A 13,596-nucleotide genomic window follows, 5' to 3' on the forward strand; every position below is an offset into this window, starting at 1 on the left:
ATTTTAAATTGACAGACTTGCACCCCATAGAATAAGTTTTGAATCGAGACCTAGTACGCTAACCCACTAACAAGCCCCATGCACGCAAACATATATATATATATATATATATATATATTTTATATTTGTGTCCTTGCTCTCTAATCCTCCCTGTACACATACATATATAGAGGGATTCTCAGGTGAGGGATCCCGCACTTTATTTAAAGTGCGGGATCCATCTAACACCATTCACTCGTGGGTCCCATCACATGTGAGGGCCACACTTACACATAATGAATGGTGTTAGATGGATCCCTCATTTTAAATAAAGTGAGGGATCCCTCACTTGAGAATTTTCATACATATATATATAAATCAAGTAAAAATTTGATTTATTATATATATATTTTTAAAGGGATTTATTATATTATTATCATTATTTATAAATGGGTATTTATTCATTTCTCGTTGGCTTATTTATGGACAATAAATATGGGCCAATTTAGTGGGCCGTGCTGTTATAGATGGGCTTTCCTTCAATAACAGCCTTTTTATATTAACAGGGCCTTCCTCTTTCGGTTGATAGGGTTCAATTACACTCAGATACTGTGCAGCACGGCCCACTAAATTGGCCCATATTTATTGTCCATAAATCAGCCGACTAGTAAGGATCGTTTAGGGTTTTACCCTACCGAAACGACACGAGGAGGAGAAAGCTTCGAAGCAGAAACGCGTCAATAGGATCCTGCATCTGCTGTTGGTACGGAAATATTTGTGCTTTATCCTTTTTATTCATCGATTATCATCTACCTCCGATTTATGCTGCATCTATGCTTCTTATGATTCTTGTTTGATTAGAAAAATCTTGGAACATTGTTCAAATTGCGTAGATGTTGGTCGATTTGTTCATTTTCTTAATTTCTCGATGTTATGTTTCTTGAAATCGGCAATTTCGATAAATATTCGTTGAACGTTTGTTTTATCAAATATATCAGATCTTGTTGGTAATTATGATTAGCTTGAAAAGCCGGGAAAAAAGATGATGAAGGATACCTGAAGCTGAAGTAGATACCGCTTTAAATATTTTCTTTGAAGGTTTTTTTCTTTTCTTTCCAGATGATGAGAATTTTTTTTTAATAATTTCTGTGATTATATGCTTAATTTTTTGAAGGAGGGGGCTAGATCTTGCTCCTTGTTCAAGTATTACATCATATTAGATTATTGTGAACATAAAAAAATTTATGTTCCTTTAGTCTATATTTTGCATTATATTATTGGTAATTATACTTGATTCTACAGAATATGTTACGATTCCAATTTTAGGGTCCCTTTCAGATTTTAGGTAAAATCTCGATTTTGACTTCCTTGATCACATGAAATTGATTTGCTACATTTTTAGCAGTAAAAGCAATGCGAAAAGTTTGATCATTTGATGCTTTCTGACTCAATCAGGTTTGATAATTTCATTTGATAATCTTTGGTATTGCAGGTTAGATTTAGTTTGGAAGCAATAAAATGGGAGGTGGATTTAGGGTGCTTCATCTTGTGAGGCCCTTTCTTGCATTTCTACCGGAAGTTCAGAGCGCTGACAGAAAAGTTCCATTCAGGGAGAAGGTCATTTACACTGTGATCTCTCTTTTCATTTTCTTGGTCTGCAGTCAATTACCACTGTATGGCATACACTCTACAACCGGCGCCGATCCATTCTATTGGATGCGTGTTATTCTGGCTTCCAACAGGGGAACTGTCATGGAGCTTGGTATCACACCAATTGTGACATCTGGGTTGGTAATGCAACTTCTTGCTGGGTCAAAGATTATTGAAGTGGACAATAATGTACGCGAAGATCGTGCCCTGCTGTAAGTAGTATTTGGACCACAAATTTTTTTGGGGTGTCTTAACTATATATGTTGGATGCGTCCTCTAACTTCTTTGAACCCTTTTCTTTATTAAAATATTGTTGTTGTGTTAGACTATCCGCTTACATTGTGTGTGTTGACTATGAATTAGATTCATAACCTCATTTGAGCTTTTCCTCATTATTTGTTCAAGTAGCACTTGCTTCTGCATATTGTGCTGTATCTTATATTCTTGACGGTGGATTTCTTTCTCTTAGGAATGGTGCACAAAAGCTGTTGGGTATCCTCATAGCTATTGGTGAAGCAGTTGCATATGTTCTTTCGGGAATGTATGGCAGTGTTGGCCAACTTGGTGTTGGGAATGCCATTATTATTATCATTCAGCTATGCTTTGCTGGTATAATTGTGATCTGTTTAGACGAGCTCCTTCAGAAAGGATATGGCCTTGGCTCTGGAATCTCCCTTTTCATAGCAACGAATATCTGGTGAGTTAAATGGTTCTTTTTCTCTCGATCCACTGTTGATCTTTTTCCTCGAAAAATCAATTACTGATTTAAAAAAACATGGTAATGAGCCTATTGTGTTTTCTTGGATTCTATTACCAATTCGATATGTTATTTGGCCCATTTTATTTTGCAGTGAAAACATTATCTGGAAAGCATTCAGCCCCACCACCATAAACAGTGGCCGAGGAGCTGAATTTGAAGGTGCTGTTATTGCGTTATTCCATCTATTGATAACTCGAACAGACAAGGTTCGTGCTTTACGAGAGGCCTTCTATCGTCAGAATCTGCCGAATGTGACAAATCTGCTTGCTACAGTCTTGATCTTCTTAATAGTTATCTACTTTCAAGGGTTTCGTGTGGTTCTGCCTGTAAGGTCAAAAAATGCTCGTGGGCAGCAGGGTTCTTATCCAATCAAGCTGTTCTACACTTCTAACATGCCCATCATTTTGCAGTCTGCACTAGTATCCAACCTTTACTTCATCTCTCAGGTATTAGAATGTCATGGTTGTGATTGCAAGTTAAAGATGACTTGTACTCAGTTACCAATTAGTCAGTGTCATGATTTGCGATTTTGCAGTTGCTCTATAGGAAGTATGGTGGGAATTTTATTGTAGATCTTTTGGGTAAGTGGAAGGAATCTGAGTACAATGGTCAATCTGTCCCTGTTGGTGGCATTGCATATTATATTACACCACCATCAAGGTATTTAGCATTTTCATTTATATAACTTTGTTCAATCATGCTTTCTTTACAATAGTTAGAAAATAATACTTAGCTACCCCCAAGGTTCTGCTTCTTCTGCATATGAACTGATGCTGATAAGTGATAATCAATCACAATTTTTTGTTTGTTTTTCCAGCTTAGCTGATATGGCGGCCAATCCTTTCCATGCACTGTTCTATCTTGTATTCATGTTGTCAGCTTGTGCACTCTTCTCAAAAACTTGGATTGAAGTTTCTGGATCATCTGCCAAAGATGTTGCCAGGCAGCTTAGGGTATGCTCCATCCCTTTCGCTTTTGCTTTGCATTTGATCAATCCCCCTACTTGTTCTCTTTGCTTATCCCCCTTTTGCTTCAAACTTTATTCTTCAAATGCCCGATTGTTTGGAACATGGTGTGTTGTTGATTTTCTTGTTGGTGTTGGTGTTATTGTTATTATGTTAATTGTTGTATTATTATTTCCTTGAGTAGTGTTTCTTTAGTGGTATTATATTTATATTATACCTGTATAGGATACCATCAACTTATCTTGGGTCCACCAGATTATCCAACTCTGTTTTTGAAATGACAGAGAGAACAAATCAACAAAGAAGGGTAAATATAAAACATATTTGTTAACTGGGCCAAAACAGGTAAATCTGTAATAGTTTTAGTTGCATACAAGGCAATAGAAATATTGGGAGAAGTGAGGGAACTGTTCAATGGCACCACTAGAATGTCAGCCTGCCTGCATAGCATCTATAGTAAATTGTGCATTGTTTTGGCTAAACATATTTGTCAGCCTGCCTGACCGAGTTTGATCACATCTTTCCGCTTTTGTTTCCAGGAGCAACAAATGGTTATGCCTGGTCATAGGGAGGCTAACTTGCAGAAAGAGTTGAACCGTTACATACCCACAGCTGCAGCATTTGGAGGCATGTGCATTGGTGCTCTGACGGTGCTGGCCGATTTCATGGGTGCAATTGGTTCAGGGACGGGGATTCTTCTTGCTGTCACCATCATTTATCAGTACTTTGAGACATTTGAGAAGGAGAGGGCTAGTGAACTTGGTTTCTTTGGTTTCTAAGCTACAAGCACGTTGATGGCGCCAACAAGCTCCCCGGGAGTTTGGCTCGCTTAGTGTATGTAGTTTTTTTTTTCTCTTGATACCAAAGCTTTGAGGTTAGATTTTAGAGTAGTTTCTTAAAATTATGAGTGACCTCAAGTGGTACTTGAAGTACCTCTGTTCTGTACTGCACTATCAATGGTTGCATGCCTCATTGGATCTATAAGGCTGCAATACTCCTGGATCGTTTGGATTTTAGGTTTTATTGGTCGAAGTATTTCAAGAATTAATGTCAGGAATTTTGCACTCGTCTGTTGGCTCTCATTATTGGCATGTGAGTGTGATCTCGGTGTTCAGCATGGAAAAGAGTATTGGATACATTTCTGTAGTTGGTATTATGTGTCTAATTTCTTTTTGTTTGATTGGCTCACGTGCGGGAGTATCAATCAATGGATGCTAGTTGCTACTTTGTAAGAGAATGCTGTTCAACTTACAAAGTCAGGAATCCATTGTTTTTCTTGTTAGCAGTCGGCATTAATCATATAATCCTTTGTGGATACTGTGCAATGCCTTTTTTTGCAAATTGAGTTTGGAGTTCGTTTCTGCATTGAAACGTCCATCTTGAGAATGAACAGTTTCCAGTGATGACTGATCTGATTTCTCATATTTTGGTAATGTCTTAAGAGGGTTGAATGAATTCTAGCATTCCTGTTTTGTTCCCATTCCCCACTTGTGCCCCAAACATAAAACAGTTTTGCGAGTGCTACATCAAGTGGGTTCATTGTGATTTAGAGAGGGTTATCAAATGCTGGACTGTTCATGAAATTTTCTGTGCTCAGGGTGTCGGGTCGGGCCTGGTTGGGCATGGAATCTCAGGCCTATTTTCTTGTTCCAGTCCGGGTTCAATTCTTGGATCCCAAACCCAACTCATATCGAGTAATCAAATGGGCTACTTTCTCGGTCAGGGCACAGGCCTAATACGCCACCAAAGCTCGCACTTTTATAGCAAAGGTAGGCTGCTCAGCTCGAATGAAATGGCACATTACGACTTTGTAAGTTCCTGTTCCTCAATGGGTAATGGAAAAAATGTAATAGTTTCCAACATTGTCTGCTTCTCCTCCTCTCTGTTCTTTTCAGAATCCACCACCACCCTGACCCAATTCATGTTTCCTGTATACCTTTTTTTTTTCCCCTAAATTTCAATCAATTACTTATTACTTCTTCCATTGGATACCATTTCTACCATGTCAAATGGTTTGATGGGATGGAACTTGGTGCTTGTATTGCTGCAGGCTGCAACAGCAACTAGTGGTGTATCCAGTAGTACCGGTACCGGCTACCACAGATTTGGCTTTCAAAACCCTAAAAATGGGGGGTAGGGGCTGGATTCACCCAAATTTGTGGGATTGGATCATTATTCTCACCTTCATTAGAATCTCAATTTTGTAGCTTTTGAAATCCTGGTCTCACACCTTCACCTTTTCTTTTCTTTTTTTTTGACGAAAACACCTTCTTGAAGCCAATTTTCAAAGCCCTGTTCACTTTTATATATTGTGTGTTTGTTGGGACGGTCTCGTGAAAAACCCTAAATCCGGTATCAAAAATTAAAATCAATCCTAAATCATAATAGGTTTGAAAATTAAAACCAAAATAATTTCCAAACTTTATAGGATTAATATTATCACATTGCAATTCATGTCCAGAACTTTTTTTGTCATCCCTAAATCTCTTAGCCAACTAAACTTTCTCCTTATTTGTCTTTATGATATTTTCTAAAAATATAATAGCCATACATCTTGTCAATATTACAAATTTGAGGGCAATATTCACAAATGACTAATGAGTCAATATTATCACATTCCACCCCATGTGCAATCATGTCAATATTATCATCTCGAGTCTTGACTACCATAACAATAACAACAGAAAGGGCAAAAAAAAAAAAAAAAAAAAAAACAAACCTTTCTTGAAAAATCATATTTGAGGGGCCAAGAAAAATTAATCCCAATATACTTTGAGTGACTTGCGAGTCATGTTCACTTCATCTTTCAAGTTTCAATGATGATGTTGCTTTCCAAGCTCTTGACCACAAATAATAAGTGGTAGTGTTAATTTTTTTTAAAAAAAAAACCCTAAAAATGCCAGGTAAGCTGACTTTATATATTTATCATTAATAGGATATGCTGAGGCTTAGATTTCTTGTGCCCTAGTCGATTTTCTTAGGCCCATTTGTTGATTAGGACTTTTATGATGGTTTGAACAAAAAAATATCATGAATCAATGTATCATGTGTGTTTACCTTTTTGTTTCTATGTGTGTTGTTCTTGTGTTAAAGGCTTAAAGTTTCATGTCTGTGATGAATACCAATCATATGGGATGGGGTCTCAAGTCTAGCTTCACAAGTTTAGGTCTAACTCTCTATTGAAAACTCAAGTTGATAATAGGAGATTTATCCTCCCTTATAAGCTAGACTTCAAACCACCATCTTCAAATGTGAGATTCTTATCAATCCTTCCCCCTTGGGAGCATGCACGACCTCGTGTATGGCCCTGACTGTACCATTTCGACATACGACCCACTTATCGCCTCAAGTTTTACGAGACAGGGTCACATAGCCTTGCCAAATCCAGTGGATCTAGGGTTTTCCCAATTACTTTTTAACGATATTTTTTCTCCTTTCCAACCCGCCCACAATGGACATGGCTCACTGTCTGTTAACCCAACTCTACAAATGAATGGGCTATGGGGCATGCTCGCCTAAGATAGTGCCAATCCACGGGGCTACACGTAGGCGCGTGCGCTCTCAATGAAAGCACCAATGATGAATACCAGTCACATGGGATGGGGCCCAAGTCTAGCATCACAAGTTTGGGTCTAATTCTCTATTGAAAACTCAGGTTGACAATAGGAGTTTTGTCCTCCCTTATAACCTAAACTTCAAACCCACAATCTTTTAATGTGGGATTCTCATCAGTCTGACAAGACATTAATATATTCCAACAAAGGTATACTAGGTAAAATAATTCACCCTATACTCTTCTAATTTCAATTAACAATCCAAGGCAACCTATCTCAATGGAAAACAGGTGAATATTCATGTACTATCTCTTATTGGTTCTGTGGAACGGAGGAAGCTAGCTTAGTCAAAAGATGATTATCAGTTCAAGGACGCAAGGTGTCCCTTACTTTTTCAAGATAAAAAGGAGTGGAGAAAATGCTTCGAGCAAATGTTCGAGTACCATGCATTACGACGTTGAAATAACCCATGCCATACTCCAACGTGTTACATACAACATGTATTGTATAATTGTTCGATCTTCCTCAATTTTTTCCATCCGTTTGTGTAAATAACCTAATATTGGACTTTCGGTTACCAAGTCATCCTAAATAAATGATTTTTGTGAGGAATTACTATTAAGTATAAGTTCAAAAGGATATTATTTCATGACAATACCTAAACCCATTGTATATGAATGTAGTATATATTGTAACAATGCTTTAGTACAAAAGCGAGGTGATGGAGTGTTCATCATACATGTTATATTGTGATGTATTGTAATCAATTCTTAACAAGTGTTTTGGCACATCATTTATCAGAGCACTTGCAATGGTATAAGTTTTGTTGGAGATAGCATGGTTGGTCAAGTTGTCTGCTCAGGATGTTGAGGTATAGGGTTCCATTCTCTTCAGGGGTAGGGGATGTTGAGGTCTAGGGTTCCGTTCTCATAAGGGGTAGGGATTTGGGTAGTTTTCATCTGCTATGGTGGTCTTCATACCCCTTGGGCATGACTTAGAGTGTGTATGACCTATGGGCCTTTTAAAAAAAAAAGTTTTACTGGGTCAACAAAAATCAATATTGGGTCACACCTCTATTACATAAAAAGTCAAGTCAAACACGTCTCTCAATACAATCACATCAACAAAATACAAGTTCTTAGACATTATTCATTTCCACCCAACATGGAGGCCAACAATATACATGTCTCCATTGTCCACAACAAAACTACATCAAAACACAATCTCCCTATACAATCACATTATCAAAACACGTCTCCCAATACAACCACGTCAACAAAACACAAAACTTACACCATTACAAGTGCTCTCAATATTCAATACTTATTTTGTGATGGGACCCACACTTGGATGAATCATTAAATATTGCCACGTTTCCACTTAAATGTGTAACTGTGTGCGCCTTCACAGACAGAAGTTTTCCCTTAAATGCTAATATGAACCGTTAACGGCAATGTGAATACGCTAAATGTAGAAGGGCACAACTGGTAAGGAAATTAATCGACAAGGACTTCTCTTTGAACCCCGTTTTAATTCCCAATGATCCCTTTGTCCGACATTGTTCTCTTTGGTCTTTTCACCGCGTTCTCCAGCTCTGTTTTGACTGTCTCTGAGCTCTCTCGCTCTCTCAGCGTTCTTGGGGTCTGTATTTGTTTCTGTCTCTCCGTCTCTATTTGGATGTAAGCACTTTCCGGGCATTAAATATATCAACAGTTTTGCAATCAAAGTTTTGATTTTTCCTTGCAAGGTAACGGACTGGTATGCCTGAAATTCCTTCACATACTTCCTCTGTTATTTAATTTTCTTCGTGTTATTGATTCGTTGTGTTTGTTTTCATCATTGATCGGTTGTTTAAGGATATGGTGGTGTTTATGGTTTTTTTGGGTTCCTTTATGTGGTTATAGTTTTGGGTTCTGAAGGGTCTTCCTTAAAAGTTTATGTGGTTATAGTTTTGGGTTTCTTTATGTGGTTATAGTTTTGGAGAGGTCAGCGGCCATACATAGAAGCCTGTTTATGTTATAATTAAGAGAAGTTTAAAGTTTCGCGACATCTCATAGAATTTTGAAGGTATGGATATTAGTACTGCTAATTTGGCTTTAACTCCTCTTGCGTTTGCAAGAACAATTGAGTTTAGTGGGCATATTTCTCCTGTATCAGATTGTGCTTCCTTCTATTGGTTTCATTTTATTATAAGATTTTTGTGTCCACTGAAGTCTTCTATGAAAAGAATGATGTTATTCTTTTAGTGGGGTCCTGTGATCCAATCTTAGTAAACTAGTCCCTCACTTGGGCATGGGGTTCACATTTTATGTGGGTATTGTTTTAACTTTTAACCAATAGTAACTATTAAGCACCTTTATGTAGATTTGATGTACAGTTAGCTTAGATTCTCCGACTCGTGTGTGTGTTGAAAAGGTGCTGTATAAACGCTGTTTTACTTTACTTTATTTTTCCTGGTTTCAGAAGGAACTTGTGTTTTTGAGGAGATGATCTTGATCTATGTTAGAATTAAATTTGCAATAGAAGGTTCACATGAATTTACGGGAAATACCGAAAGAGCTATCAAAATATTTGTTTTTGGCATGGAGTCCAGACATTTCTGAAACTATTACATGGATGTTCATGACCAGTTTCTTGAAACGGTAACCAGGTTGTTATTTTAACTCCTAAATTTTTTTTTTTGGCTTTTTAATCTTGCAATCAAGTAAATCGATTGAATCTTGGCAAGTTCAATTTCGATTGGAGTTTAATGGATGCAAGGATGATCACACTATAGTCTATGTTATAGGTGCATCGCAGGACTATACTGATCAGAAACCCATTATAATGGGGTCCCCAAGAAGTACCCAAGGATTGATTTGTTTTATTGTCAAGTTTGATATCTCATGACATGTAGACCTTGTTGCTAACATCGTGGTTTCAATGTGCATATCAGAAAGGCTATAATTGACTGAAAAATGGGGAAAAGAGGAAGAAAAAAGAAGTAGCAAACTGTGTGATTTGTAGTTTGAATACATCAATTCTGGTTGGAGGTACCATGGAACTTTTTTCTAATATAGTGGGTTTGAACATTGCCAAGTTGAGAATAATTTTCAATTGTTTTGAAAAGTAGTGGTCCCCTGGTCCATGGGCCACCATGGTTTTATATAAACTGTTCCATGGGAAGAGTCATATCTATTTCTCTTTCTTTCATTTCTTCCTTTTTATCCATGATAATATTGTGCTTCTGTAGGATTTTCACATGACATGCGAATTGATGATGTAGGGAATGTAAACATTACGCATCAGGTATTTCATTCTTTTCCTTTTTTCCATGGAAATATAAACATTAATCATGTAGTGTTCGTGATATGTTTACATATTGGGGCACCTCATTAGACTGTTTTGCGTGGCCTTGACTAATTATGCCTCTAAGTTGTCAAGTTTTCTTGCATGAAACATATGAGTCCCAATTTCAGCGGGAAGACATTTTTGTGGTCTATATGCATCTTCCTTACCCTTTTTTTCATCCACATATTCTTGTGTATTATTGCTTTTTTTGTTTGATATGGTAATCGCGCTATATTCTAAAATTTTCAAGTGAGGCTGAAATCGACCCTTGCACCTTGTGCAACTGTAAGTTGTTGGCTACCTCTTGGCCACAAGCTTCTTTGTTGCAAATGCTTGTGTATGCATACATGAATACATATGTATGTGACTTATCCAAGCCTCCCAGGTTCAAGATCTCAAGTTACTGCATTGTTGTGTACTTATTTTAGACATTGTTGAAAAAGGTTAGCAACAACTCTCATGCACAAAGCTCCCGCAGTGGGTGGGGTCGGAGGACAAGCAGGATGTACGCCAAATTTACCCCCATATAATATGTGGAGCGATTGTTTCGTGAAATTGAATCCGTGACCATTAGGTTGCACCCATGTAACTCTCCCACTGGGCCGCATGTTCGTAGAGTTGTAGATGTTCTTTTTTTCCATTGTTGAAAGTTTAATTTAATGTTATTAGGAAAACTCTGGCAGTGCAACGTATTGCTATCAAATATTATTAAATTTGAGTAGAAAGTTGTTATCTAGACATTATTGAATTGAATAATAGGCATATTCCAAGTTCCAATTACGAATAAATGGAATTAAGAAATAAGAAAGAAGAAAGAAGAAAGGTTGGTGGTCTAAACTACGAACATAAGATCTGTTCATTCTTGTACTTATCTCGTTGCTTTGATTCCCCTTGTCTAGGATATCGGTGCTTACTTAGTCTACCATTCTGTCAGGTTCAAGCATTTGGAGTTTTGAGCATAAGATTAAAATCTTGGCTGATTTGAGTCTCTACCCCAAGCAGCTTCTTCTCCTTCTCCTTCTCCTTCTCCTTCCCCTCTCTTTTTTTCTGTTCTACCTTTTCTCTATCAGAGAAAAGCAATTTAAATAGATACAAAAGAACAGGAACAAAAAGAAGTTCCATTATTCACTGATGACCTCGATCTAAGCGGTAAAGTATATTGCTTTTCTTCACTTTGCTTCAACGTCCACATCATTATCATCATCACAAGTCCCTCTTTTTCTATTTTCTTAGTAGAGAGCAAGTTTCATTTTTGTTGCCTGGTTCATCTAAATATCACTGTCCTCATTCTCTTCGAGTGCAGATGGATTCTGTAAAACCATCAGCTGTCACTCCTACAAAGAGTAAACTGGCGCGCACTTTCACAAAAGTTCTTCACCTCCGAACAGCGACTGGGGTGTGTCCAGTTGACGGGGTTCAGAAAGTTAAGCTCCAAGAGAAATTCAAGGAAGAAAAGCATGAACCTAAGAATACAGATAGTCAGCCTCTGTCAGTTGATGAAAATGATGAGGAGTTTCAGAAGAGAGTGGCCTTTGAAGCTCTTATTGCCAGGTTGTTTGCCAGCATTGCATCTGTGAAAGCATCATATGCTCAGCTACAGTACACACAGTGCCCTTATGATTCTGAAGGGATTCAAGCTGCTGATGAATTGGTAGTTTCTGAGTTGAAGAACCTTTCTGAACTGAAGCAATGTTACGTGAAAAAAATGTTTGATCCTTCACCTGAGAGTACAATGCTCTTGGCGGAAATTCAGGAGCAGAAGAGTGTTGCAAAAACCTACGAGATTATGGGGAAAAAGTTGGAATCTCAGTCGAAACTCAAGGACTCTGAAATTACATATCTAAGAGAGAAATTGGAGGAATCTAATAAACAAAACAGGTTGCTTGGGAAGAGACTGAATCAAAGTGGACAGCTGTCTATGCTTGACAATATTCATCAATCACGGTTAAGTCCTAGCCACTTTGTTACCGTTCTTCGCTACGCAACTAAGTCCATTCGTAGTTTTGTCAGATTGATGATAGATGAGATGAAAGCAGCTGATTGGGATCTTGATGCAGCAGCCACGTCCATACAACCTGGTGTGGTTTACTGGAAACCAGACCACAAATGTTTTGCATTTGAATCGTTCGTATGCAAGAAAATGTTCGATGGTTTTCATCTGCCAAACTTTGGTCTTCAGAAGAAGCCTTTGGCAGTGAAAACAAACCAGCAGATGCTCTTCTTCGGGAGATTCTTGGAATTGAAATCCGTGAAAGCAAAGGAATATCTTTTCCAGAAGCCTAGTTCAGTATTTGCAGAATTTTGTCGTGTCAAGTACTTGCAACTCGTTCACCCCCAAATGGAATCATCATTTTTTGGCAATTTGAGTCAAAGAAGCCTGGTGAAGTCCAGTCAGTTCTCAGATTCCACATTCTTTGTCTCATTTGCTGAAATGGCAAAGTGGGTTTATCTCCTCCACTGCTTATCCTTCTCTTTCGAGCCTGAAGGATCAATCTTTCAAGTGGGCAAAGGCCGTCGATTCTCCGACATCTACATGGAAGTTGTTGCTGATGAAGCATTCCTTGCATCAGATACTACTGCACAAGAATCTGACCCAGGAGTTGCTTTCACAATTGTTCCTGGTTTCAAGATTGGTAAAATCATCATACAGTCACAGGTCTACTTAGCTCAGGTTCGTTGAACCGTAGATCGCCAATCAAATGGGAGAGAATTGCTTTGGGCAGCCGGACCCCACAACATCAGATAAAATGAAAGGTCATACTCATGTCTTGATCTTTTGATGCATGGTCACTTGAGCATTTTGTCTTTTTTTTGGGTAAATTATTCTGTGGCCATTTTCAAAAAGAAAGCGTGTGGACCGTTGGGTTGGAAACAACATTTGAATAACACTTCTATTTTGTTGGTTTTTAATTATAAGATACTGCCACTGTGCCACCTCAATTTTGTTAATGTTAGGCGAAGTACAGAGGAATTGTTTAGCTGTTATGCACCCTACGTTTGGATATGTACATTAGTAATAATAATAAGATATATATATGATGATTATTGTCTTTGTAGGCATTGGATTCCCTGCTGTTTATTTGACAGATTGGGATGTATCTTTTTCCGTCTCTTTGTCCTTTTTCTTTTGTTTATTGTCCTTTGTTTTTTGACTTCAAGGTTGGGTGCAATATTCGTTTGTATATCATTCCTTTATGCAAATGCAGGATTGATGTTAGCTCTCTGGTATAATTTTCTTTGAGGTGTTTAGGATGATTGGAATCATAATTTGATGAACTTGACACGGTTGCTTGCCTCTGTGGTTTACTCGTTGAGGTAGTAACTTTCCCGTTTCTTTCCTTTATGATTTAACATAAAG

The 13,596-nt window shown here is 37.8% G+C and overlaps 2 protein-coding genes across 10 annotated transcripts; both read left to right on the forward strand.

The window, feature by feature from the left end:
• The first annotated feature begins 651 nt into the window (after positions 1-651).
• On the forward strand, positions 652-4,496 carry LOC119989450 (protein transport protein Sec61 subunit alpha-like). Of its 2 annotated transcripts, none has more exons than XM_038834970.1 (7): positions 652-742; positions 1,472-1,841; positions 2,099-2,326; positions 2,481-2,835; positions 2,925-3,049; positions 3,207-3,342; positions 3,894-4,496. In XM_038834970.1, exons 2-7 carry the CDS (start codon positions 1,498-1,500, stop codon positions 4,131-4,133), a joined length of 1,428 nt encoding a protein of 475 aa, XP_038690898.1. In that variant the 5' UTR covers positions 652-742; positions 1,472-1,497; the 3' UTR covers positions 4,134-4,496. The 2 variants fall into 2 exon arrangements, with proteins under 2 accessions (XP_038690898.1, XP_038690899.1); XM_038834971.1 differs by lacking the exon at positions 652-742 and adding an exon at positions 961-1,077.
• A 3,973-nt stretch (positions 4,497-8,469) lies between these two features.
• LOC119989260 (protein GRAVITROPIC IN THE LIGHT 1-like) lies at positions 8,470-13,338 on the forward strand. 8 transcript variants are annotated; one of them, XM_038834678.1, is made up of 4 exons: positions 8,471-8,666; positions 10,141-10,196; positions 11,173-11,387; positions 11,542-13,338. In XM_038834678.1, exon 4 carries the CDS (start codon positions 11,542-11,544, stop codon positions 12,916-12,918), a length of 1,377 nt encoding a protein of 458 aa, XP_038690606.1. In that variant the 5' UTR covers positions 8,471-8,666; positions 10,141-10,196; positions 11,173-11,387; the 3' UTR covers positions 12,919-13,338. The 8 variants fall into 8 exon arrangements, with proteins under 8 accessions (XP_038690600.1, XP_038690602.1, XP_038690604.1 ...); XM_038834679.1 differs by having other exon boundaries at positions 8,471-8,655; XM_038834672.1 differs by lacking the exon at positions 11,173-11,387 and having other exon boundaries at positions 8,470-9,940.
• The last annotated feature ends 258 nt before the right edge of the window (positions 13,339-13,596 follow it).

This window comes from Tripterygium wilfordii, chromosome 21 (assembly GCF_013401445.1).
Source record: "Tripterygium wilfordii isolate XIE 37 chromosome 21, ASM1340144v1, whole genome shotgun sequence".
NCBI lineage: Eukaryota > Viridiplantae > Streptophyta > Magnoliopsida > Celastrales > Celastraceae > Tripterygium > Tripterygium wilfordii.